The sequence below is a fragment of the Martes martes genome (assembly GCF_963455335.1).
Source record: "Martes martes genome assembly, chromosome: 17".
Lineage (NCBI taxonomy): Eukaryota > Metazoa > Chordata > Mammalia > Carnivora > Mustelidae > Martes > Martes martes.
The window spans coordinates 26202505-26229115 of record NC_137905.1 but is presented as its reverse complement, the minus strand read 5'-3'; the positions used below and the strand labels follow the sequence as shown (position 1 = coordinate 26229115).

General features: G+C 53.1%; 1 protein-coding gene and 1 long non-coding RNA gene across 4 annotated transcripts in view; one reads left to right on the top strand and one right to left on the bottom strand.

The window, feature by feature from the left end:
* Positions 1-7187: 7187 nt before the first annotated feature.
* LOC308359038 lies at positions 7188-11160 on the bottom strand. Its single transcript, XR_013968367.1, has 3 exons — positions 8168-11160; positions 7582-7802; positions 7188-7487 (listed from the first exon to the last, which is right to left on the bottom strand). It is a non-coding gene; the product is annotated as an uncharacterized lncRNA (long non-coding RNA).
* Positions 11161-20699: 9539 nt separating this feature from the next.
* NDRG4 (NDRG family member 4) overlaps positions 20700-26611 on the top strand; it is a 40821-nt gene continuing 34909 nt past the window's right edge. The window contains exon 1 of one of the 3 annotated variants that reach the window (XM_080829658.1): positions 20700-20809. Coding sequence is in view for 2 of the 3 variants with exons in the window: in XM_080829657.1 (XP_080685783.1) it covers positions 21373-21409 (37 nt within the window). In the remaining variant the exon portion in view is untranslated. Of the gene's footprint in view, positions 20810-21217; positions 21410-26611 lie in introns of those variants that run through there. The other 2 variants (XM_080829657.1, XM_080829656.1) reach the window with 2 other exon arrangements.

The following is a 26611-nucleotide window of genomic DNA, read 5'->3' as shown; positions in this document are numbered from 1 at the left end:
TTGCAGATTTCTTACATGGGAGCACAGATAAGCCCAAGGTACTGCAGGTTGTGCCTGACTCCTCGGAGTTGGCAGGGACTATGGATAAGGGGCAGGTTTGGGATCAGCTTGGAGACTATCCGATGTCAGCAGAAAAGCTGCTCACCTAAGTGGCTCTGTGGACACCCGCGCAAGCCTGACCTTTTCCCCTCTGGTGAGCGGCCCCCCCAGGCAGACTGGTTACTCCACGCTACCTGCAGGCCCCCACCCCAATAGCCTGGGATGGCCCCAGTTCCAGGCAGGCTCACTGACCCCGGGATTAAGGCAGTCTACTCCTCCAGGAATAGGATTCTCAGATCAAGAGAGGGACCAGGAAAGGTACAAAAGTTTTTAGATGGAAGTTGGCCAAACAGCCAAAGGCCTTCCATGTCCAGATGAGGAATGTCAGGAAGCTGCTCGATCTCTGTCAGCTAATGGGGCCGGCACCCGTAGGTGCTCAGTAAACTGGTATTTCCAAAGACATGAATGAATGAATGAGCAGACCTCCCCGAAGAGCAGAGTGTGGAGGTGGTTATTATGCAGGGAATTTCCCAAGACCTCAGAAGACCTTGGGACGTCACCTCTGGTGTAGTATGTCTCAAATCTGTCATTCAGATTTTTTTTTTTTTTTGCCACATTTCCATACCACCAGTTTTATTGCAAGTAACCGGCTTTTTAGAAACTTAAACGTGCGGGGCACCTGGGTGGCTCAGTTGGTTAAGCGGCTGCCTTCGGCTCAGGTCATGATCCCAGCGTCCTGGGATCGAGTCCCACATCAGGCTTCTTGCTCGGCGGGGAGCCTGCTTCTCCCTCTGCCTCTGCTGCCACTCTGCCTGCCTGTGCTCTCTGTCTCTTTCTCTCTCTCTCTCTCTGACAAATAAATAAATAAAATCTTTAAAAAAATTAATAAAAACTTTAAATGTGTTACGACAAGTGCCTCTACAACACAGAGGCAATAATTCTAAGCCAGTCTCTCTTTGTTAAGAAAAACTGACGAGAGGTTTTAAAGACCGCCAGCGCCAAGCGGAGACTGTCCCTTTGTATGATCAGCACTGGAAGGAGTAACTTCCCATGAGATTTAGCACCACTTAAAACCATCTTGTGCGTCCTAAGAGGTGTGTGCCTTGGGTTGCAGGGACAGAGCAGCACAGGAATAGAGGACACAGCAAATCCATGGCTTGCAGAATCCAGGCTGGGACCTCCCCAGCTTGCTCTAGTGACCTGTCCTGCTGCCCCTCTGGGCTGCCCTTTGGGACCATCCCCTCCCTCTTTCTTTAGGTTGAGGTCCTGGTCCTGGATTTCTCTGCTTGATCTGCTGATGATGGATGGCAGGGCTGTGGGGTCCAGGCTGGGCTGCTCAGAGCCCACCTGTCTGGCTCCCCATCTTGCTACAGGCTTATTAGCTGCCATCATTTCAAAGCAGCACTGAACAAAGTATTTCAAATCATCTACAACAACTGTAGTGTGGCATGAAAAGGTCTGGTGGCCCTGGTCGGGGGCCCTGGCACTGTTGACACGGGGTTCATGCCTACAATCAGTTGCACTTAGAGGTTCGTGGAAAGAAAGGTGTAATCTTTTCTGTTCATTGGCATAAAAATCCACATAAAGTGTAGATTTTATTATTCAGGTAGAATAAAGGCCAAAGATTAGGAGATGATTGCCGCTGGAGGGGTTGTGTGTTCCAGATTTCAGGGCAGGGGGAGGCGCCACACAGGGAGGCACTGGAGTTAGTCGGGAGGCACAAGGAGCAGGAGGAAACCGTACCCAAGAGCCTGTGTTGGGGTTTGGGTGGAAGGAGGCAGTGACGCAGGATAGACAGACTTGCTTACGATCATCTCAGCGGCTCTGAGCTATAGGGTTTCCAGTTGTCTGGTACCTGGCCCAGGGGAAATGAAAGCCTGGGAATAATGTCCCCGAGAAAGAGGTGGTTGGCGTATGGTTTTAGATTTATGTGGTTTTTGATTGAGAGATGTACTCACAGGCCTGGCGTTTACCATCTCTAGGAATTAGCTAACACTGGGAGGGGCAGTCTCTCCGGAGGCTCGGCAAGTCCCCAGATGAGAAAACATCAGGAATACCTCCCGAATACACCCATCCAAATTCACAGGCCCCCTGAATTTGACCTGGGGCTGCCAGATTGAGGATCCTATCTGAGAAACAACCCCCAAATGCAAAAGGCAGCATTAACACCTGAGAGAGATGCCAAATGCAGTGCCTTCTGAGCCGTGTGAAGGACAGCCAGGGTGGGCTATGGCACTCCTGGCCCACAAAGGCCAGTTGCTTTCAGCCCCAGCTGGTGGCTCCCCAGTATTGCCCAATCTTCTGAGCCTTCAGAAGACCAATACCTAGACTCTGTGTTGTGTTGTGTGTATGTGTGTGTGTGTGAGAGAGAGAGACAGACAGAAGGAGAGTGAATCCCTGATTTTTAAATGTTTGCAATTATTTTTTTAAAGTGAATATTGCAGAAATAAATAAGCACATGTCTGAGCTGCAAGAGGCCTGGGGCCACCAGCCTTGGTTTGCCCCTGACCCAGTCTGTCTGCTCCCCCAGGGCCTTTCTCATTCATGGGGAAATCTCTCCTCTTGCTGTAGGAAACCATGTCTCCGATTCTGGCTTGGTTTCTTTTGCCTCTGGAGTCAAAACCTCAGATATTCTTCCAGGCTTGATTTGTCCATGGCATTCCTGGGAGCAAGGAAGGCCTGTGGGGTGATACAGCCCAGCGTTTTATAGAGATTTTTCCCTTTGACACTTAGAAGTCCAGCTGCAGGTCTCTGACTGTGGGTTTCCTCACTGGTATGATGCAGCTGAGGATGACAACCCCACCAAGGTGGCGTTAGCTCCTCACGGTGGCAGTAAACGGGCCAAAACTGATGAGAGCTGCGAGCCAGAGCCGTGAGGCCTCCCCACCACCTTCCAGGTTGGCTCTATGGTTAATCCTACTTTGCTGACAGGGAAGCAGGAAGACCATGGACCTGCCTGTGAACATCGTGAGGCAAAGCCACCTGTGCAGCCCTGGGGACAGGGGATGGGGGCCAGGGGCTGGAAGGTGCCCACATGCCCCACCCAGAAACCTCCCCGCCGCCCCCCCCGGACCTGGCTCACACCAAGAGGGAGGTGGAAAGTGAAAAAAGGGAGGCAAGGCTCCGTCATAAATAAGAAGGATCATCATCCAGCCCACACTTGCTCGAGGGGCGTCCTGATGCTGTTGCCGAGGTAAGCGTCCCGCGAACAGCATCTGCCAGGGTGGACAATGGTGGCGAGAGGCCCCCGCTCTCTGGTGAGGCTGTACCAGCGGGTCGGAGCTGCGGGAGCCAACACCACAGACCCAGGGCCTCAGGTAAGAGATGTACTTTCTCACCGTGCTGGAGGCTGGAAGTCAAGATCAAGGTGCCTGAAGTTTGGTTTCTCCCTCTCTCCTTGGCTTGTAGACGGCCGCCTCCTCCCTGTGTCCTCATACCGTCTTCCTTCTGTCTGTGTCCATGTGTCCTCTTTTTTTTTTTTCTAATTTATTTATTTATTTATTTGGCAGACAGAGATCACAAGTAGGCAGAGAGGCAGACAGAGAGAGAGGGGGAAGCAGGCTCCCTGCTGAACAGAGAGCCCGATGCGATGTGGGCCTCGATCCCAAGACCCTGAGATCATTACCTGAGCCAAAGGCAGAGGCTTTAACCCACTGAGCCAACCGGGCACCCCCATGTGTCCTCTTCTTATAAGGACCCCACTCTTATTGGATTACAGCCCACTCTAACCACCTCATTTTAACTTAGTCACTTCTTTATTTTTTTAAAGATTTTCTTTCTGGGGCGCCTGGGTGGCGCAGCCCTTAAGCACCTGCCTTCAGCTCAGGTCATGGTCCCAGGGTCATGGGATCAAGCCCTGTATCTGGCTCCCTGCTTCACAGGAAGCCTGTTTGTCCCTCCCACTCCCCCTGCTTATGTTCCCTCTCTTACTGTGTCTCTGTCAAATAAATAAAAAATCTTAAAAAATATATATTTTATTTCTTTATTTGACAGAGCACAAGCAGGGGGAGCAGCAGAGAGAGAGGAGGAAGCAGACTCTCCGCTGAGCAGGGAGCCAGATGACGGGCTCAATCCCAGGACTCCGGGACCATGACCAGGACCATGACCTGAGCCCAAAGCAGCCGCTTAATCACTTAACTGACTGAGCCACAGCCCAGGCTGGTGCCCCTTAATCACATCTTTAAAGACACTCACATTCTGAGGTCCTGGGAGTTAGGACTTTAACATGGGAATTTTGGGGAGGACACAATCCAGCCCATGACAAAGGCACCAGGAAGTGACACCGGGGACTGCTCACCGTTCTCCAGGGAGATACACGTTGTTGGGGGGAGAAAGAGGGATGGAGGTGAGGCAGAGCAAAACCTCTCCTGACCCAGCCTGCCTGGGGCTTCAACAGGATGCTACGAAGCCCTCAGGAAACCCACCACCTCCGTTCAGTCCCAGGCCAACTCACAGTGGCTCCTCTCTTCAGGCAGGCACGACGTCACAGACAGTCCCATGTGAAATAGGCAAAAGACTTGAACAGAACCTTTGCAAAAGAAGATGGACAGATGGCCAGCCGCACGAGGGTTTAGCATTGCCACTCATCATGGCAATGCCCATTCCAACCACAGTGAAAAGCTAACCTGCACCAGAAAGGCTAAAATTCAGGAGGGACAAGACCGAATGTCAGCAAGGATGTGGAGGCAGCACGACTCTGATAACTAGTTTGGGGGAATGTACAATGGTTCAACCACTTAGGAAAACAGAATGATGGTGTCTTAAATACCTAATTATATACCTACTCTATGACTCAGCAATTCCTCTTAGCTATTTAGCCAAGAGAAATGAAGACATATGCTCACTCAAAAAAATTGCACAAGAATGTTTATAGCAGCTTTCTTCATAATAACCCCAAACTGGAAATGGCCCAAGTGGCCATCAACAGGAGAGTGGATAGAGCGTGGGGTAGCGAGACAGTAGGATACTGTTCCGCAGTAAAAGAGGCACAAACAGGGACACGGGGGTGGCTCAGTCAGTGAAGCGTCTGCCTCGGGCTCAGGTCATGATCCCAGGCTCCTGGGATCGAGTCCCACATCCGGCTCCCTGCTCAGTGGGGAACCTGCTTCTCCCTGCTTGTGCTCTCTCTCTCTTTCTCTCTCTCTCTGACGAATAAATAAATAAAATCTTTTTTTTTTTTTTTTTTTTAAGGCACAGGGGCACCTGGGTGGCTCAGTGGGTTAAAGCCTCTGCCTTCGGCTCGGGTCAAGGTCCCAGGGTCCTGGGATCAAGGCCCGAGTCGGGCTCTCTGCTCAGCGGGGAGCCTGCTTCCCTCTTTCTCTGCCTGCCTCTCTGCCTGCTTGTGATCTCTGTCTGTCAAATAAATAAAATCTTTAAAAAAATAAAAAAAATAAAAGAAAAAAGGCACAAACAATGATGCAGAGAACAACAGGATGAATCTCATAAACGTTATGTTAAATGGAAGAAGCCAAACTAAAAAGAATGTATTCCAATGACATGAAGATCTTGGAGAGGCTAGCCAAAGCTCAGGGCAGCCTCAAATATCAAAGAGTCATTTGAACCAAAATATAGTATCCCTGAGGTTGAGATCCCTCAACTGAACTCACTCATGGTGGGGAAAAATCAGAGCAGTGGTCGTCTCTGGGAGCTGGAGACAGGGATTGCCTGAGGCTGGGTATGAAGGAACTTTCTAGGCTGATGTTAATGTCTTGTATTTTGACAGCAATTTGGGTTACACAAATGCATGCATCTGTCAAAATTCAGCAAACATATGCTGAACATTTTTGCATTTCATTGTAAAGTTTACATTAAGAGAGAAACCAGGGAAAAAATTGAAGTTTAATTAACGGCATTCATGCTTCAGTGTGAAGGGGGGCGGTCTCATGGATGCCCAGTTTCCCTTGAAAGACAGTTAAGAAAGAAGATGGATGGATGGATGGATGGATGGATGGATGGAAGGAAGGATGGACAGATAGCTACACCTAGTTAATTCTTTTCTTAAATTCTTTCTATTCAAGTAGCTGATGTGGTTTCTATCTCGACATGGACCTTCACATGCACTGAGCTGCTATTCTAAAAAGCACATATGATCAGGCCACTTCACTGCTTAAAACCTTTTAACTGCTCCCCATCTCCAACCAGATAAACTTCTTAGTGTGTCACCTAAGGCTCTTCACCATCCAACCAGTGCATCCAAACACTCACTACTACCCTAAATTGTCATCACAGTCAGCAACTGGCTATTTCATGAACACACTTCTAGCTTTCCTACCACCCCCTCATATACCCAGGCAACTCTGCACACCTTCTCTTTACCTGGAATATCTGCCCACCTTCTCCTCCTGCTAAACTACTCTAAGTGTCAGTTAACTTCTCTTTGAAACCTTCCTCGATTTTCTCAGGCAGAGAAAAAGACCACCTCGCTTCCCCAGTGCCCTCCCAGAACACTCATCCTACCACCTGCTGTTGGCATAACTGTCTCCCTCCCAGACTAGGACCTGCTCGGGGCTAGGGATCCATCCCCATTCCTTCCTGAATCCTATGAGACTAGAACATTGCCTGGCACTGGGCGAAGTTCAATCCATATTTGTTGCATGAAAAACTTATAGGAATAGATCCACTCTATAGTGGTAAAGAAAAGTCATATCTGAAGTTTAACAAACACAGTTAACATTTTAAAAACTTAAGTTCTAGGGTGCTTGGTGGCTCATATTTTTAAGCATCTGCCTTCGGCTCAGATCATGATCCCAGGGTTCTGGAATCGAGACCCACATTGGGCTCTCTGCTGAGCAGAGAGCCTGCTTCTCCCTCTCCCTCTGTGGCTCCCCCTGCTTGTACGCTCTCTCTGTCAAATGAATAAAGAAAATTCTTTTAAAAATAATAAAAATAAAAACTTGGTTCCATTTTCCATTTTTTGAAAAATATAAAAATTATTTAGTGAACATAATAGTTATCCTGGGTCTTGTTTGTCTTTTTAAGCAGAGTTGGGCTCACTTTCTGCTTCTCTAACTGGCTTTAACAAGTTCATAAAAGTTCATCTGACAAGTTTATAGAAGTTCATTTCACAAATTCACAAAAGCCAGACTTGCCTTGATGGTCTGCCTGAGTGTCTAAACAGATTCCTTCAGGATCTGATGCACATTATTTTTAGTGATAGTAACTTTATTCTTGTTTTATTATTGAAATCATACATCCTTTTATGTAAAAACCATGGTAAGTAAAACAAACAAGAGACACATAAAGAAGAAACCAAAAATTCATTTAAACCCACCACTCAGAGGCACCGGGGTGGCTCAGTCGGTTGAGCATCAGACTCTTGGTTTCTGCTCAGGTCATGATCTTGGGGTCGTGAGATCAAGCCCCGCATAGGGCTCCGTGCTCAGCACAGAGTCTGCTGGAGATTCTCTCCCTCTCCTCGCTATCCACCTCCCACTGCTCCCAGGGGCTCTCTAAAATAAATAAATAAAAATTTGAAAAAAAAAAAAAACAAAACAACTACCACCCCAAAATAACCACTGTTAGCATTTGGTAAACCAAATGTACCAGTAAGAACCCAAGCTGGTGCCTCTTTTAAAGATGATCCAATGCTTCTTATCTTTTTATGATTTCAGACTGTCCTGCCTGGTTGCTCAGCCTGGGCACACAGACAGAAGAGCCCTTGGTGAACAGACACTCCAGTCACAAGGTGCAAGTCCCAGCTCTGAAATCCACGTGGCTCCCGTGAGCGTGAGTTCAAGCGAAAACCAGCAACAGTGGGAAAATATCTGGAGGGTAGTAAAATGACAAACAGCCCAGTGAACACATTTTAAAAGTACATTCACATTTGAAAAACAGAGTTATTAAATTAGCAAGAGGGAACACATTAGACAGGGCAGAGCTGAGTTTCCAAATGTCTTTCTGGAAATAATTAACTTCTGGCGGTAGGCGCTGAGTACGTTCCCTGCAAGTGGGAGGTGGCTCTGGGACTAGAAACTGGAAGGTGGCCCTGGCGAAGGGCTGTGTGCGCTGAGGGTGTGGGGAGGGGCGGGCCCAGGAGAGCAGGCATGGCTCCCAGCATCACGAGGCATTTGGGCAGAATGGTAAGAGCACGGGCTGGGAGATCTGGGCCAGTATCTGCTCTCCCACCTACCAGCGGTTAGGATTGCCAGCACGTTTCTTAACTTCCCCACGTCTTGGTTTTCCCATGCGGCAAACACAGATAATCTAGATTGCTGCTTCATGGGATAGTGGTGACCAATATACAGAAGGTTGCAGAGGAATTAGCAGTCTGTGGTGAACACTCAAGGCTTGCAGGGGAGCGCGGTGGTTGCTCCTATCGTGAATGAGACGGAACAAGGGCAGGCAAGCGTCCAGGAGGTTTGCAGCTGATGCTGGAGAAGGAAGGGACTGAGCACCACGCAGCTCACCAAAATGACTTGGAATCTTAGAATTGACTCTTGCTGATTCACTATAGGCAAGAAATCATGCGGTGAAGTTCAAAGCCGCAAAGCTAGCTCAAGAGCCTCTGGGCAAATAGATCGATCCTGGTGAACTAGTCAGCTATTGCTGCAGTATTGCTGGATAACAACCATCCCCAGGGGCTTACAGCCAGCGAGGGTTTGTGTTTTGGGTTTTGGTTTGCTTTGCTTTGCTTAGGGGTCTGCAGACAGGCTGGTACGGCTCTGCGCTGGTCCCCAGGGCCTTGCCAGTCCTGCTCCCTGTATCTTATTCTGTTGGCCCTGGCCTGTAGGCAGTGGCTACCCAGTATGTGTCCTTTTCAAGTCAACAGGCAGGAGAGCAAGAGCCACCCCCCCAACCTGAGAAGCACACGGGTGGCCTCTGCCGACATTGCACTGGCCAAAGCAAATCACGTAGCCAAGCCTGAAGTCAGCAGGGAAAGGAAGTTACACTGCCCTGGGGTGGGAGAGGAGAGAGGAGGGAAGGAAGACTTGGTGAACAACACAGCAGTCAGTCTCTCCCAGCTGGAAGAAGCAGCCCCGTGGACCAGGAGGTGTCTGGGTCCGCGGAGCTGGCGGCACCAAGTGCCAACACAATGATGATGCTGGCACGTGGGGCTCCCTGGATACTGACCACACAGACTCAGCTGTCTCGTTACCAGCAGGCAGACTCTTCAGCCCGTGTTCCCTTCCTTCTGAGGAACAGCATGTTATGGATCTAGCTCTGCTCACTCGCTCTCTTGTGCCTCCTGAGAGGGGCCTCTGCAAAGCAAATGTCAGTTGTCCTGGGTCCAGCACAGTTCTGGTGATGGGAAATTGATCACGATACAGAATCCAGTGATGCTAAGTCAGAGGAAGGGGGATGTGGCAGGGTTTGGGGAAGCCCATCGCTTCCATCAGCAAGGTCTTAGGATGGAGGAAAAGGAGACCGGAAGACAGGACTCTGGAAGTGTAGGGCTCATTCTGGAGCCATCTGGCACGATCTCCGGCAGAGTGCTTGGTCTCGCATTTCTCTCCGCGGGCCACCTGCTTTGGAATCACTGGAGAAGCTGATTAAAGACACAGGTTCTTTGGTAGCCCTAGCTGGTCCTAACCGGGTTCCCAGGGTCAGAGCAGGAGCTGTGTGGGTCACAGCATCTCCAGAGGGTTCTGAGAACCTCAGCCAGTCTCTCAGGACACAGGAATTTTTAGCTTAAAAGCAGGAAAGAGAGGGGCACCTGGCTGGCTCAGTCAGCATAGCCTGTGACTCTTGATCTTGGGGTTGTGAGTTTGAGCCCCTCATTGGGTATAGAGATTAGTTTTTTTAAAAAATCTTTGTAAAAGAAAACAAGCAGGGAGGAGAAACAGATGCCTGCTCTCTGGTTTTATGTGCTAATTCCCTTTCCAGCATTCCGTGGTACTAGCTGTGTTGTTAAGCCCCCACTAAACTGAGCTACTGCCCATTTTACAGATGTGGAGACGGAGGGGAAGGTGGCGCTGCTGGCGCCTCGAGGCCAGGCAGCTGGGCCTGTGGAACCCTCGGCTTCTCCGTTCTTCTGGGGGCCCTTCCTCCCAAGTGCTTCGATCCAAACCCATCCTTCCTGGCCCAGAGGAGGCAGGATATGGGGAACTGTCAAGACATTTATCAGCGTTTACTGTCCCTTGAGCTCTCTGCCGACTGCGTTACGCACATTGTCTCTTTTAGTCCTGTAAGGATCCAGTGAGGTAGTTAATGAGGAGGAAAATAATGCGCAAAGAGATGAAGCGACATGCTCAACGTCACACAGCTCCCAGCTGTGGGCTGCGACAGCCATGGAGCGTCTTGTCCCCAACCTTAACCCTACATCCCAGCGCCTCTCCTGGTCCCGGTGGTGAGAAGGGGGAGGAAGATGAACCTTCCTCATTGGGCTTTCTGCTCTAAGACCCAGAAGAGGCAACTCAGACATGCCTCTTAGTGCTTTATCTCTTTGCCCACCATACATCACACACACACACACCCTGGTCTCATGACACACGCGCACACGTGCACACATACACTCACCGGCGACCCACACCAGTGCACACAGCGGCCGTGTTGGGCGGGGGACGGTGAGTTTGGGCTTTGCTGCTGCCACTGCTTTGCTCAGAAAGCTGGGAGCCTGCTGAAAGTGTCGGCTGGCTTGGCAAAGAGGAAACTGCTCACAGGGTGGTTCTCGTGGGTGGGAAGAGGGGACAGGCTGTGCCAGACACCAGGATCCTGCTGAGACCCAAAGAAGCTTGCGTGGGGGGAAGGGAGAGAAGAGAGCGAGGATGAGGGCAAGGAGCTGCCCTTGGTCCCCTCCGGGGCACACAGCGAGGTCGCAGCTCTGGCAGGCAGCATCTGGGCGCCTGCGGGAGGTGAGTAATGGGTCATAAATAATGCATCAGGGTAAGGCAGGGGGCAGCTGATGGAGGAGAGAGACTCCGGACTTGGAGCCAGGAGACGGGGGCGGGAAGCCCACCCTCGCCTCGAAAGGCTGGGCGCCTCCCTCTCGTGAGCTCTGTTTCCCACAGTGTAAGCCTGGGGCACTAATCCTGATGACCAGCCACTGGGAGGACAGCGAGACAGAATGTGTGCGAACAGAAAGGTCTGATCCAAATGGGAGGCGGTGTTCCTGCTATTACAGTTATTATGGCTTCTAGAGAGGCAGGAGGTCGCAGTGGGCAGTAACAGAGACTCTGAAGCCACACTGCCTTTGTTCAGTCCCGATCACTGGCTGTGTGAGCAGGCACGTGACTTTGCCTGTCTAGGCCTCAGTTTCCCAATCTGTAAAATGGACATAATGATAGCACCCATCACATGGAGCTGTGAAGAGGACTGAAGGGGTTAAGGATGCTTAGCACTTGGAACAGTGCCCAGTGCAATGAAGTATACGAGAGCTGCCTGTTCCGTCCTCTGGCCGACGGGCACCCTCGTGGTACTTCCGTGCTGGGGCCCGTTAGGACTGATTGTGTGCCTGCTCCCCCTGACATTCATATATTGAAAGCCTAACCCCCCGAGGTGAAGGTTGTAGGAGGTGGGGGCTTTGGGAGGCGATGAGGTCATGAGGGTGGAGTCCTCCTAAGTGGGGTTAGTGCCCTCATAAAAGAGACCCCAGAGGGCTCTCTCTGCTCCCCACCAACGGGAGACTGCTGCTGCCTATAATCCCCAAAAGCCCTCTCCAGACCCTGGTCTCAGACCGCCAGCCTCCAGAACTGCAGACAGGCCACCCAGTCTGTAGTACTTGTCAGAGCGACCGGAGATGCCTAAGACGGGGCGGTTGAGCTGACGTGAGCGTGGGGGCGGTGGTGGGGTGCACTCCGGACCCTGCCCGGAGCTGCCCTGCCCTGCTGTCCCTAATGATTATGGAGGCACCAGGTGCGGTGCCCAGAAACGGCATCCTTAGGTCTGAGGCTGTGGGTGGTCCAGGATGCGGACTCTCCCTGCCCAGCTTCGGTGCTTACGCGCCAGCCAGGGCCTCTGTTCCCCTAGAAGGCCGCTTGTGTCTTCCCTGTGGCCCCACCCAGCCCAGCCTGCTGAGCCAATGGCTTTGTCTCAGGATCAAACTCTAACCCATCTCCATCTTGCGACCTCCCAATTAAGTTAAGCCTCTGATGTAATAAACCCAAAATACCAAAAAAAAAAAAAAAAAAAGCGGGATGCTTACGGTCATAAACCAATTCAACAGTCATAGAGTGAATGACCCCCACGTGTGGTCGTCAGTGTCGGGAGGGACTAGGCCAGGTTTTGATTGCTGCTGGGAACGCTGAGTGCATTCAGGGCTTAGGGCCACACAGATGTATTTCCTTACAGATCTCCAGGTCCAGAGTCTGAAATGGGTCTCACTGGGCCAAATTCAAGGTGTCCGCAGGGCTGCATTCTTTTTGGAGGCTCTAGGGGAGTATCCACTTCCTTGCTTTTTCCAGCTTGTAGAGACTGTCTGCTTCCCTTGGCTTGTGGCCTTCCTGCGGCGGCACCTGCAGGCCACATCCTTCTCTTACCACCATCTCTGCTCTCTCCTGCCTCTCCTCCATGCTGAAGGACCCTCGTAATCACATCTTGACCCCTCAGAAAATGCAGGATAATCTTTCTATGTTAAAACCAGGTGATCAGCAACTTCATCTCACCTGCTACCTTTGTTCCCTTCTGCCAAGTAACGTGACCTATCCCCGGGCTCCCGGGATTAGGACGTGGACACACCGGGTAGGGGGGGATCGGTCCGCCTACCGCAGATACCAGCATTTGTGGGTTGTCTATGGTAAGCCCAGCACCGGGTGGGTGGCTTACAAACCACCACTCTCTTATTTCTTCAACAATATTGGCATATGAGGCCCAATGCTGGAGGCTAAAGCTGAGCAGCCAGTGAGACCAGTCCTGGCCCCCAGGAAGCTCACAGTACAGGGCAGAGAGGGACCCGTGCGTAGACACTGCTGTACGGGCTTTAGGGAGGGTGTTCGAGTCATTTACTTCATGTGTCCACACCTGTTTCTTCCTGTATAAAATCAGAAAATTAGTCTATGGCCATACCACCCTGAACATGCTGGATCTTGTCTGGTCTCAGAAAAATAGAGTGGCAACTCTCTCTCCAAATGTTGGGAGAATCAAATGAGATAGCATATGTACATACCCTCTTAGCAGTATGCCTCCCACACAGTAGGGGCTTAATGAATGGTAGGCTATTAATACTGGTATATTATTATTAAGCATGTGGTATGATGGGCAACAAAGGAGGGGAGTCAGGGAATCACGAAGTCACATGAGATCCAAATTGACACCCCAGGGATAAGAAGGATTAGCCAGGGGAAGTATAGGAAGTGAAACAAAGGGTCCCCAGGCAGAGAGAGTGCATGTGCGAAGGCCCTGTGGTGAACAGGACCCTCAATCCTCATGAGACCCTGATACCACCCCAGGTCTCTTGCCGCTATGTATGTATAGGAGTTGTGCACCCTCCCCGGAGGTCCAGAAGCCATAGGGATCCCCTGGATTCTTAGCATCTAGCTCCAAGGTGGCTGGATGGGTCACTATACCTACTTTACTCATCACAAGGATCCTCACCGGCACCGCACTTTGTGGCCTGGAGCCACAAAATCTGGCATCCCAACAGCCACTAACCAGTGGGCCCCGACAAGGTGCCAGGTCCTGGACCAGGGCCTCTTCAGTTCACAACTTCTCTCCTCATGGCTTTATAGTTAGACCCATGTGCAAGAGGAGGAAATTTGCCTAACGTCATGCAGGGAATAGATGGGGGAACCCAAGGCTGTCTGACTCCCCATCAGGAGGGCCGCACAGGCCAGCAGCCTAGGCTTTGATGGTTCAGCCCCAGGCACGGAGGCTGGACAGAGGAAAACGGGCTGAGGCAGAGACTGTTGAAAAATAGCTAGTTTACCCTAGATTCGACTTGGAAGGGGTGGGGCAGAGCCTGGGGTGAAGGCCAGGGCAGAGGCCAGGGCATTTGTTAAAAAGAACACACTCCTCTCTTTCCCAGGATAAGTTGCAACAGCAGCAAGCCCCAAGATCGGAAAGGAGACCCTGGCTTGGACGCTAAAGGGAGAGTCCCAGACTGCCCTCCCACCCTCAGCAGAGCCTGGCCTTTCCCAAGGGCGGGGACATCGGATCTTGAGCTAGTGCAGGACCCAGAGGGAACCTCTCAGTTGTCTATTCTTTACCTTGGGACAAAGCTGGACGGACTAAAGGGAAAAAATGCACGTGGAGGGTTCCTGGTACAGGGCAGTGGCTCCTGACCCCTCGTCCTCAAAGCTAGCAAACTTGGGCCAACTGTTTTCTCTTGGGGACCCCCGACCTGTATTACATCATGATATCCAGCCTACCTTCTTGGAGTTAAACTTCCCCTCTTTCATGAAATCGTGCTGATACTAGAAGGCAGTTCGTGTACACATATAGCGGAATAAATCACTGGCATCTGTGCAGTAGGGGTTCAGCTCTGCAGGCCTGGGTTACTCAGATCCTGCACATTCTAAAGAAAGGACTTGCCTTCCCTCCCGCTCCTGGGAGGGAGATAACCTCTGAGCCTCTAGAATGTTCTCCCTAATTGCAGCTTGGGTGCGTCTGGGGCCATGGGCCACATTATATGGGTTTGCCCAGGTGGGTGACAGTAGTAATATGACTTATGGAGAATGCTGGTTTGGGATCGCCGAAGGCCCTGGGCCCTGCCGCATCGGTGGACCTCTTGGGGCCCAGAGACAGACTGGCTAAGCTCAGTCACACTGGTGCTGCGTTCTTGTGGGACCAGTAAAAACTCTGGACACCAAGGCTCGGGTGAGCCTGCCTGACTAGTCCTCTGCACACGTTCTTGCTCCTGGCACCTAAAGTAAGCCTGTCCCATGTGACTCCACTGGCTGGGAGGTGGAGGGGGGGTGGGAGGTGCCCCTGAGAACTCACGCCTGCTGGCCCCGCATGCTGCTCCTGCACCTTTTCTCTCTGCTGATGTGGCTCCGTGTCGTTTTGTGAAAATAAGTGCTAACGGTGAGGGGTGATGGCTTTTCCGAGTTCTGGGAGTTCTCTGTGCAAATCGCTGAGCGCGAGGGTAGGCTTGGGGACCCTGGTTACTTCCCCAGTTTCTAGCCTCTGGTTATTATGGGGTGGAGGACTCTGCGGGGACACCATGGCCTGGAGAGGGGAGGCCACCCCCCTCCCCCCCGCAGGTGGTCCAGCCACAGGGCGGAGTCCTCCCCAGGTGTAGGAATGACACCTGTCTTGTTTAACTCAAGCGTGGGTGGGGCTGGGACAATGACACTGCAGAAAGGGGGCCACTTCTCCCCAGAACTTTGGGACAGAGGCTCTTCCAGCCATGTGTGTCCTCTTTGGAAAGAAAAATGACACTGTCTCCCCCAGAGAGAGCATCTCAGCTTTCGTCTGCTTCCTGCCAGACTCCGGTCTATCTGGAGCTCCCTGGAGCCCGCAGGAAATCTGCTTCCTTCTGCCCCTTGGGGTTCCCCCGCCCCCTAAAGCTGGATAGAGGACAGCCTGGAGGGCCACCCCACCCACAGGGCTGCCTTTCCCTAGAACAATTCCTACCCTTGAGGGAAACTGAGGCAAGCTCAACTAAGCCAAACTTAGCTCTGGTCCTTGTGATAAACTAAAATCATTAGTTCCTGAGATTGGGGCCAGATAGCTTACCCCCAGGCCTGCCTTGGTTTTTTCTTTTTTTAACTTGCTATTTGAAATGATTATAGATTTATAGGAAGTTGCAAAAAAGTACAGGAAGTTGCAAAAGGAAAGGTCCTGTGTACTCTTCACTCAGCATTCTGCAATGGTAATATTTTACAAGATCAAAACCTCAGGCTTTAAAATGATATCGGCACAAGCAGGAAAGTGAGGGCTGGCAACCAGTTCGTCGGTTCCCCTGAATGCCCCCAAGAACTCGCACAGGTGTGAAGACAATGGGGGCTTTTAGGCATGCCTTGTCCCCCCTCTGAGGATGGGTGGGCTGGCATTGGCAGAAGACAGAGACCAAGTAGCCAGGCAAAATGAGGCTGCAGAGTGACCTTAGGAGGTCATCCAAGAGATGTGGGCAAAGCTGTCTTTGGGAGGACTGGGATTGCTTGCAACAAGTTTTCAATTATGAAAACTCGGAAACATCCTGAATGCGGGGTGATTGAGACTGGCCAAGAAGATAATGACACTCCCACACAGTAAAGATAATATAGCTATTATGATTACGTTGTAGAAGAATGACTTTTATCAGGGTAAATGTTCATGATATACTGGCAAGGGGAAAAAAGAGCAACAAAAATAATACAGGCAGTATGATTCTTTGGGGGATAACACACACATACAGAGAAACATCTGAAGGATATAAACCCCCAAGATATTAACATGTTAACATTGGTTATCTTTAGACAATGGCATTATGAGAGATTTTAATTTTCCTTCTGCATCTTATAAGTTTTCTATTAGAATTTTTAATTAGAATTCTTAAATTCTATTAGGACTATTAGAATTTTTAAAAAATACTGCCAGATCCACCCTTTGTCTTGACGTAGTACAAACTCAGGCTCTGTGTGTCTGGTGAAACTTCCGGTGGGGGGCTGGTGGGGAGGGGTCCTGCTGCCCTCTGGGGTGGGGGAGGAGATGGTAGGGTGTCCAGAGTTACCTGGAGAGCAAGGGCTGGTCCTGCAGGAGAGGGTCTTTGCATGCAGGGAAGAAAGGGGGCAGCAACATTGCCAGTGCGTGGTCCAGGGTGGACCAGGAGCAGGGAGCAGGTAATCTGGTGCCGCTGAAATTCCAGAGCCAGGCTGAGGCCTGATGCTCACTCTCACCCACTTCCTGGTTCTTTACTTTCTGCTCACACACACCCTGCATTCTCTACCTCCTTTCAGGAACTCCTGGCAGGGTTTAGCTCTGAGCCTCCCTGAGCTTTGTGGAAGGCCTGGCTGACCTAATGGATGAAGGATGGATGGTGTCTCCCCCATCATCCCTTTTCCCATCTCCATCCGCTGACTTTCCACCTCTCAGATGCCTCTTCCTCCAGGAAGCTCTCGCTGACTCCTGCAGGCCCCCACCATACCGCATGCTAACCTCAATCACGCATTTCAGCAGAGTTGGCCTAGTACCTAGATTATGGGACTCTAAACTGGTTTCCTCCATCAGTGCATAAACCTGGTCCGCTCTGGTTCGCCAATGCACTCCACAGCACAGGTCTTGGCACCAAAGAGGCACTCAACCAACCCCATAAAAGAAGAGAAAGGATCCACTCTTCTCCCCCTGAGGCCCTTTGGCTCACAGTGAGTGGAGAGTGTGAGTGGGGGGTGGGGGGTGGTTCCTGCCTCACCCTCCCTGCCGAGAGAGCAAGCTTCCGTGGCCCCAGGCTCTTCTGCGCCTCCGACCCCACCTGCTAGTTCTTTTACTTTACTTTTTACTTGCTCCAGTCATGGTCACGAGGGGACTGGAGAGGAATGGTGACTCAGCCCAATTCATCACCACAATGGAAAAACCCAGTCACCTGTCCTCCTGGCAACAGGACCGGAGCTGCCTCTGCGTCTGGAAGGGCAGCAAGCCATACTGCTTTCAAGGTCCTTTCGTCTTTCACCTGCTGAAAAATCAAAGACTTGAAATATGGAGGGGCACCACCGCGGACACTGTAGACCTGCAGCGCCCGTGAATCTCGGCGACCTGGGCTGCGGTGTTTCCCATACGGCGGCCTCACCGCGGCTTCACAGGTGCCCTGTGGTCGGAAGTGCACATTGTCACGCACTTGGCCACCAGCACCTGAGTTGCCCTTCCTACAAGGCAGAGCCCACCTCCTCCTAGAGGATCACAGAGCGTCTTTTCCCAGCCTCCCTTGCAGCTTTGGCAGACGACCTGCTCTGGGCACCTCCAATCAGACACGCCCGTGCTTGACCATGATTTAGAAACGAGTGGCACAAGGAAGCCAAGGCCACACGGGAGACCATGCTGGCGAGGACACAGAAGCAGCGGCAGCAGCACCTGAGGCTTCAGAGGCAGCCATGGTCCCGCTGGACGGAGTGCCCGGTGTCCTTGCCCACGGACAGCGCCAACTGCAGCAGCTGTGCCCACGGATGGCAGTGGTGGCTTTGACACCAGACCAATGCTGCCACGTTGGGCCAGAGCTGCCCGCCCTGCTTTTAGCAAAGCCTTTTCTGCTTCAGCTAGCCAGCGTCAGGCTCTATTTGCTGCAGCTGCCCAGACTGCTGCATTAGCTGGAATTTCCAGATGGGGAAACGAAGGCTCAGAGGCATCTTCAGAAAGGCTGTGTCTCATCTCCAGCAGAAGTGCAGGCCACTCTCCTGCCCATTTTACAGATGGCAAAGGGGAAGTCCAGCAAAGGCAGTGACTCAGGCAGCACCTTTCAGGTCCTTAGGAGCAAGGCTAGGGGATGCGTCTTAGAGGCCCCAGTCCCAGCCACCAGCTTGGCCCTCTGCCGGGCTCTGCTCTCCTCTGTTCAAAGCCCTGCCATCTGGCCCATCCTCAAACAGCACTGCCTCCGGCACGGGGTGTTAAAGATGAAGGGAGCCCAAGAGCAGAAGGGACTGAGAGCTGGCCCTTCTGCTGACTCAGCAGGGACTCCTCCTTTCCTGGCATGATTACCATCCCATCCAGAAGGGGCCAGGGCCCCCTCTACCTGCTGGTTCCCCAAGCTAAGCACCTATGCTTGGGGCAACAGCCCCCGCCCCAGGGGTAGGGGGTGGGGGCTCTTGCAATTATATTTCTTCACCATCGATTAAGTGTCCACTTTTAAGGGTTCAAGACTGTGACCTACCCCACCTGAATGCTCGCCTGGGGTTTGTGAATTACCTGACCCTCCTGGATCGCGTGTCCCAGTTCAAGGCCATGGCAGATGCCATTCTGCACACAGACAGACATGTCATAGTGTCAAAGCTTTTGTTAGGCAGCACTGAGACCCTCCTGGGACCTGTGTTCCCCCCAAGGAATTCAGAACAGGCCTCATGAATTATGTTACTAGAATATCCACAGTTAGTTTTGTTTGGTGACTAGGTGTGAATTTATTAAAAAGGGCGGAACTCAGGGAAGCCTGAATCTCTAATATAATCATAACAATTCAATCATCAGTAACAGCAACTATTCAGTGATCACTTAAACCATGTGTCAGACCCCACTCTAAGCATTTTCTTCATGAGCCATCATTTAACTCTTTTTTAAAGATTTTTAAAAATTTATTTGACACACAGAGAGAGCACAAGCAGGAGTGGCTGGCAGAAGGAGAAGAAGTCTTCCCACTGAGTGGGGAGCCCAATACGGGACTCCATCCCAGGACCCTGGGATCATGACCTGAGCTGAAGGTAGAAGCTTAACTGACTGAGCCACCCAGGCACCCCCCCCATTAATTAATTGTTACAAGAACCCTCTGAAAGTTCATCACCCCAATTTCAGAATATGGCATGAAAGCTCAGAGAGGGTGAGTAGTTTGCTAGACATCACACAGCCAGGAAATTAACCACCCAGCCTGTGCTTTTAAGGACTGGCTCCAGACTTGTATATATAGAACCACAGTCTCCTGGATGTTTTGGTCACACAGGTCCACTCTGTCACCACTGACATCACCCATCCCCTTCACAAAAGTGGAAAGTGAGAGGCAGGGATTTCCCCAAGGGGAGCCCCAGGGCTATAAGGAGAACCCAAGTTTGCTGCCTTCTATGTGATTTTTATACTGCACCCCAAGCAGAAGCATGCACCCCATCTCAGGCCGCCAAGTCTTACCGGCTTCTTCAAGGCAGGAGAGTCAGTTCAATGCCATGGCAGACTCCAACATAGCCTGGAGCTGAGGGAAAGCCATGACCTTAGCCCAAGCCAGCCCAGACAAAGGAGAGGAAGTGCTGTAGGATCTTCTTGACCTCCCACCCAATGTCATCCTGGATCTCCCGGATGACTGGTCCAACTCACTGGCTCTGCAAAAAAATAGGCTGGAATCCCGGAGAAGGCAGATCCCTGAGCAAGGTCACCGGCAGGGCTCAACAGAGCCGCCGTCTCCACAAGCACTGTTCTGAGCTGTCTTGCCCAAGTAAATTCTTTCAGGTCATCAGATTTCCATTCTCCCTACAGTTGGACTCCATCTACCGACTTTGGCGCTGCCTCATTTGGGGTGACAGGTGAGAGCAACGTCACTGGGCCAGACCAGAGTGAGCCTGAGGAAGACAGGGCTGGGCCAGTTCCCCTCCCTGAGTTGAGCAGAGACGCTGACACTCTGAGCGGGACCCTGGGGTCCCAGAACACCTTTACCGGGAGACCATCACCCCCCACGAGTTCCCCCAAGGAAACCCTGGGGCTCTGAAACTGGACAAGGCTCCAGGGCCCCTGAGCACCAGGTTCTTTCCGACCCCCCGGGGCTTTTCCCGATGGGCTCCCAGGCGGCGGCGGGTGGGGCCAAGCCGCACAGGCTGACGGAGGAGGCTGCTGTCCCCACCGGCTGGCCAGGCTTCCTCTCGGGAATCTAAACAAAGACGGACGCAAGGTCTCCCCCCTTCCCGGGAGCCCGACGCCGCGCGACCGCAGGGGGACAAGTGGGGCGGCCGGGCGGGGGCCTTCCACCGCACCCCGCCGGCACTCAGCAGCGGGGCCCCTTCCCCCCGGACGCCCGCTGGGGGCTCCCGCCACCGCAGAAGGTGGAAACCCAGCGCCCCGGACCGCCTGGGGCGCGGCCAACCGGCGGGGCCCAGGCGGCGGGCTGAGCGCCCACGCCCGCCACACCCACGTGGGCACGCCCCCCGCGGCGCACCGCCCCCAGCCCGGCCCCCGCCCCCGGCAGCGGCAGCGCGGCGGAGGGGCTCCCGGCTGCCCGCACCTGCACCCGCGCGTTGGCGGCCCCGGCGCCGAGGCCCCGCTCCCCGCCTGCGCGTCTGTCTTGCTCACATCACCCTCGGTGAGTCGGCGGCGCCCTCGGCCCTTCTCCCCCACTCCCCCCTCGCCGCGGCGGCTGAGGCCAGTCCACCCACCCGGAGCCTCCTCCCCGCGGGCCCGGAGACTCGCCTGCCGCGCGCCCCTTCGCTCCCGCCACGTTTTGCTTACGAGGGTGGCGCCCCCTCCCTCCTTTCCCGCCAGGCTCCGGGACCCCCGGGTGTCGCGGTGGGGGAGGCGCGGGCGGCAAGTCTTCTTTGTTAGGGCTACAGGCGCCGGGGGCCCCCCGCCCGCCGCCGCCGGGAGTGTCACCCGCACCCACCCCGCGCGCTCCCTCCGCCTCCCGGAGCTCACCCCGACCAGGTGGCGGCGCGCGCCTTTTAGGGGTGCGCGGTCGTGCAATTGGTGGATTTTTTTAACCCGTTTTGGAGGGAGGGGGAGCGCGGCAAGGAGGGGGGGCGGCGAGAGCGCTCCTGGCTCCCGGCAGCTCCGCCTGCCTCGCTCCTGGCTCTCCTGCTGCTCCGCTCCTCGCCTCCCGCGCTCCTCTCCCGGCCCGGCAGAGCGCGCTCCCCGACGCCGCAGCGCGAGATGAAGGTGCTGGGACACAAGATCGAACTGCTGACAGGTACCGCCGGCTCTGCCCGCGGCCGCCTCGGAGCGCGGCCCTCGCCGCCAGCTACTTTCCGAGTTGGAGCGGGAGCCCGGCACGCCGGCCGGGGTTTGGGGCGGCTGGGGCTCAAGCCGGAGGAGGGGGTGCGGATGCCAGCTGATTCCGAGCTTGTGCGCTGTCTGTTCCTGTGCGGAGCCCGGTGGCGGGAGAGGACGTGGGGCTGTGCTCCGCCTGGCCGTGCTCCAGCCCATGGAGCCGGCGTTTCGCCGGCCGGAGCGCGGGCCAGGGGAGCGGCCCCTTGGAGTCTCCGACTAGCCGAGCACTAGTCAGGTCATCGAAAGGGAGCTCAGAACCCCTGCCTTCCAATCAGTGTCCCCTGTAAAAAAAAAAAAAAAAAAAAAAGCTCTCTGAGCTCTTACCAGGACCCCTGCCAAAGGCCTCTTATTTCCTGCTCCGCCGCGAGGATCTGAGCGCCTCTCCCTAGCAAGAGAAGTTTCTTCCTGGGAGTAGAGGCCAAGTGGTCTGGGAAGTGGGAAGCGAGATGGGACCCAGCTGGCGGAGACCCTGGGCCTTGGGGCCCCCTGGAAACCACCTCCAGGTTGCTGTGTCTGGAGATCAACAGAGGACACTGGGTATGCCCAGAAGTGGAGGCAGAACAGAGAGCAGGGACAGGGGAGCTGGCATCTGGAAGGTGGGAGAGCTCTCCCAGGCATGAGGTCATGGAGACTCTGGCAGGGGGAAGGGGGCTAGAAAGGGAAACATCCTGGACCCCCCTGCCCCAGTCCCAGGGCCTGGTTGGTGGAGGTGCTCAGTCAGTGTGTACTGGGTGGATTTGTGTCCTGTACCCGTCCTTTGGCACCTGCAGGCTTTGGTTCCTGACCTCCAAGACTGAAACCGTCTGGTGCAAGAGAACAGAGCACAGGAACCCTGGTACAAGACAGGGAAGGGGGCAGCAGTGTGGGGGTGCACTCAGGAAACAGCTTGGAGTCTGAGGTCGCTGGAGGGAAGCAGAGAGATTTGAGCACATGGCAGTGTTTGAACTGGACCCTAAAAGACCGTTTCTGTTACTGGAGAGAGAGGTGGCATTCCAGGCTGCAGATGGAGAGACCTGCTCATACATAGGACCTGGGAGTGATGCGGAGGCTGGAGGGGCCGGAACAGGGAGAAGGAGGTCTGGTGAGCTTTCAGGCTGTGAGTGAGAGCTAACTCACCTGCGGCTCATGACAGGCTCACAAGGGAAGCGCTGGAAAATCTGCCCGGGTGCTCAGCGGGGCCACCTCTGAGCCCAGTTAGCCACCGGGGCTGGCCCTCCCCTCCCTTACCAGCTTTTCCTTGTAGAGCTCACTTGAGGCGGGCCAGCCCACAGGACTTTAAAGGGAACCGCACAGGCCACTGCACTTGCTAATGCCCTTGAGGGAAGTTTTTTACAAGCCCGTGGGTGTTTGAGCCCTACATGGAAGGCAGAACGTCTGGATCCTCCCCTTCCCCTCTGGCTTCAGAAGGGCCCGGAGGAAGAATGCTCTCAGGAGGCATGTGGGGGGGCTCGAATGGGGGGTCCAGCTCTGGGGTCCCAGGGGTAGTGTGCTGTTACCTCCTGAGTACTAGGTCAGGGCCCCTCCTCCCTCATCAGACAGGCTTGAGCATTCTGGCAGACTCTTTAAGCCTCCTCCCCGGCCCTCCCCGCTGGCCAGCTGGAACAGGATCCCCTTAGGCACTGTCACACTGTTGTTGTGTGTCACAGGCCCTCACCCTTGAACCTCTCACCAGGGCCTGAAAACCAGTGCATCCCTTTGCTCTCTGCCTGGTGGTCTTTGCAGCCATCCCCCCAACTCCTTCCTGTCCTCTTCTTTGTCCCACCGACAAGTGTTCAAATCCCAACCCCACTGCTTGCCAGCTTAACCTCTCTGACTTCAGGTTTCTCCTCTTAGAGATGGAACTTCTGACCCCTTCCTCTGAGAGTCGGCATGAGGCTCTCTGAGGGAGCACAGGTGAGGGGCCTGGCCCCAGTGGGCACCTCTGGGGCTTCATCTTCCTTCTGGTTCCTTAATCTTTGCTGTTCCTGTAATGGAGAGTCCCCCCACCCCGGCCCCGCCTTCCCCTGGCTGGTGGGCCCCTAGGAAGTTTGGTTCTGTCCCTGCTCCACCTTACCCTGCTCACATGCATCTGTGAGATTTTGACTCATCTCCTCCGTCGGAGGATGAGCAGGTCAAGGTCAGCACAGTGCCCAGTTTATTGTGGAGGCATACAGCAAGTGTCCCATAATTGTCGGCGGAACCCAGGCACACCTAGCCTGTCCACCTGATATGTCTCCAGGATAATTTCTTAGAGACCTGTAACTCCCTGCCCCCCACGTCAGCATTAGCGAATTGTTTCATTAAACCTGTTGGCTGAATTCCTACTTCTCTAGCTTGTGTATAGTTGTCACATTCTCCCCATTTGTGATTATGCCCATTTTCCCAGTGAGGTCAGTCCCTTCATACAGCTGGGAAGAGGTGGAGCTCAGCTTCAGCCCTGAGTCCTGAGTCATCCTGTGTGTTCAGACTGCCTGGCTTCAGGCCAGTCTTTGAGCTGCTCTACACTGCTCCCATCTGTAAAATGGGATCATCACAGTACCTACCTGCTTGTGTTCCTCAGCAGTGAGCTGTGAGAACAGGCATGAATGCTGAGTGCAGTGTCCGGCAGGCCGTCAGCAAATGGCAGTTGCAGGGCCGATGTCCCCAAGTTTTCTCCGTGTCCTGGGGTCTCGTCTTCTGGAATGTTCCAGTTCTTTCTCTGGCTTCTCCACACAATCCAGATTGCCCTGAGATGTGCCCCTGGGGGACTCTGCTAAGATCTCAGGTTCCTCTCACATGGGACGAATTGGGGCACGGCATCTGGAGTGACATCACAGCTCTGACATCAGGTGCGGAAAGCCAGGTGCCCCTCCCCTGTGGGGTCGGGAAGGTGTCCGGAAGGTGTCGTGCGCAGCCTGAGCATGTCTATTTGTTGCGGAGAGAAGTGGGTGGTAGGGGCCGTTCTAGGACGTCTCACGGAGGACTGATGCCCACGGTGACCAGCATTTTCCAGACGCCCTCAGTGTCTTGACAGGGGGGGAGGGCAGGGATTTGGCGACCAGAGAATGTAATGTCAGGGTCTCCTTTTTTTTTCTCAGCTCCTCAGAAAATTCTTAATTTCTCTGAGCCTCAGTCTCCTGGCCAGCAAAATGGGAATAGGGGCCGTCCCTCATGAGCACCGTGAGAAGGAGCCCAGGACGCTGCCAGGCCCACGCACAAACTTGCTACCGTCCTAGAAGGCAGACTCTCGGTGCCTTTTGTGGTGTGGCGCTTTTTTATTTCTTCCTGTGGTGCGGCCATCAGTCTGCTTGCACAGAGGAAGGCGATGGCTTGTGTGCGTTTGTACGCAAACAGTTTGCCTCCAAGGTGGCTTAGAGACCAGAGCGAGCTCTAACAGGGTGGATTTGGGACCCTGGTGTGGCCCCTTGGGAGCCTTGATATTGGATGCTGGAAGTGGCTTAAAAATACCCAAATTTAATCACTGGATGTGTGATTAAAAAGCCAAACTTTTGCCTGTTCTGTCTGGAATTTCGGTGTCGTTTTAATGCATGGAATATGTAGTCCCACACAATTTCGTAGACGACCTTTAAATAGTGTTTGAGTCTTGGCAGGTGTGTTGACCCACATTTTACATGTGGGGGAAAATGAGGAGCATAGATTTATCCCGGGAGGCTGAAAATAGGATCCCCAAACCTCATCTCCCGTTCATCCATTTCAGCAAACGTCGCAGCTTCGCTGAGGGGGCAGGGGGACGGCAGGGTGGGTGCGGGGGACACCCAGACGGGTAAGGAGGCTGGTCTGCAGGCAGAAGAGACTTTAGAGTTGGCCCAGGGCCCCAGGTTGGGGGAGGGGCAACTTTTATGAAGGGCACGTTGGCAATGATGTATCAGAAGTTCAAAAATATGTGTGATCTGTGACTCAGCAGTTGAATTTTTAGGAACAAATAAAGATGTGTGCAGAAGTGTTTGTTCAAGGATGTTTATCCTGTAGTTGTTTAGAGAAGAAGAAGAAAAAAAAACTGGAACAATGTAAGTGCCTAACAGCAGAGAGGATAAATGGATGCGAGTGCCGTCATACCAGGGAACCCCACCAGCTGCAAATCATGCTACCTAAGGTGATTGGGCCACCTGAGCAGACATTCCCTTACATTCCTAATGATAATAATAACAGTGATGACAGCTCACACCTGTATGGCATTTGGCACGTGCTGGGCCCAGCCCTGAGCACTTTCTGTATATTCTAACAACCCTTTCAGGCATGTGCTATTATTTCCTCCTTTTTAGAGATAAGGCCAATGAGGCACAGAGAGGTTAAATAACTTTCCATAAGTCACACAGATGGTGAGTGGCTAGCTGGAATTTGAACCAGGATATCTGGCTCCAGAGTCCAAAAATATGTTTCCAAACAGTGTGGGGTTTTTTTGCTTGTTTGTTTGTTTGTTTTTAGAAAAATCCCTCTTCAGCATGTTGATCAGCAGTGAAAAATGATGAAAGGGCATAAGTAAAAATGTCGACGGTGGTTTCCTCTGGCGAGTAGGGATTATATGTTCTTTTTACTTTTTTTTTTTTTTTTGCTTTTCTGTGTCTCTGACTTTCTCAGGGAATGTGTGTTACATGAAACTCAAGTTCTATTTTTAAAAACTAAAAATGAACAAACGCAGAGGGGAAAGTGCTAAGTGCTGAGATTCTGATGAAATCAACCCAGTGGGAACTCAGGAAGAGCTGAAGTCCAGGGCTAGGGAGGGGGTGTGTTCTTGGAAAACTTGAGGGCAGAGCCGTCCTTCAAGGTGGATATTGAAGTCAGTTTTCTATAAGTGCAGGGAGGAGAAAGCCACCAAGTCACCCGGGGCACAGTGAACAGTCTGACACACACAAGGACGGCCAAACCACAGCGGGGACGGGGGGTGCGCTAGGTGAGTAATGGCCCCCAAAGATACTCAGGTCCTAACCCCTAGATCCTAGGAATGTTACCTTATAGGACAAGACACTTTGCAGGTGTGATTCAGTTAAGGCACCTGAGATGGGGTCATTCTCCTGGAATAGCCGGGTAGACCCTAAATGCAACCACATGTATCCTTACGGGGGAGTGGGGCTGAGTGTGGAAGAAGGTGACGGGAAGCCTGCACCAAGACTCCTCCCTTGCACGCTCCTGGCCTTGAAGGTGG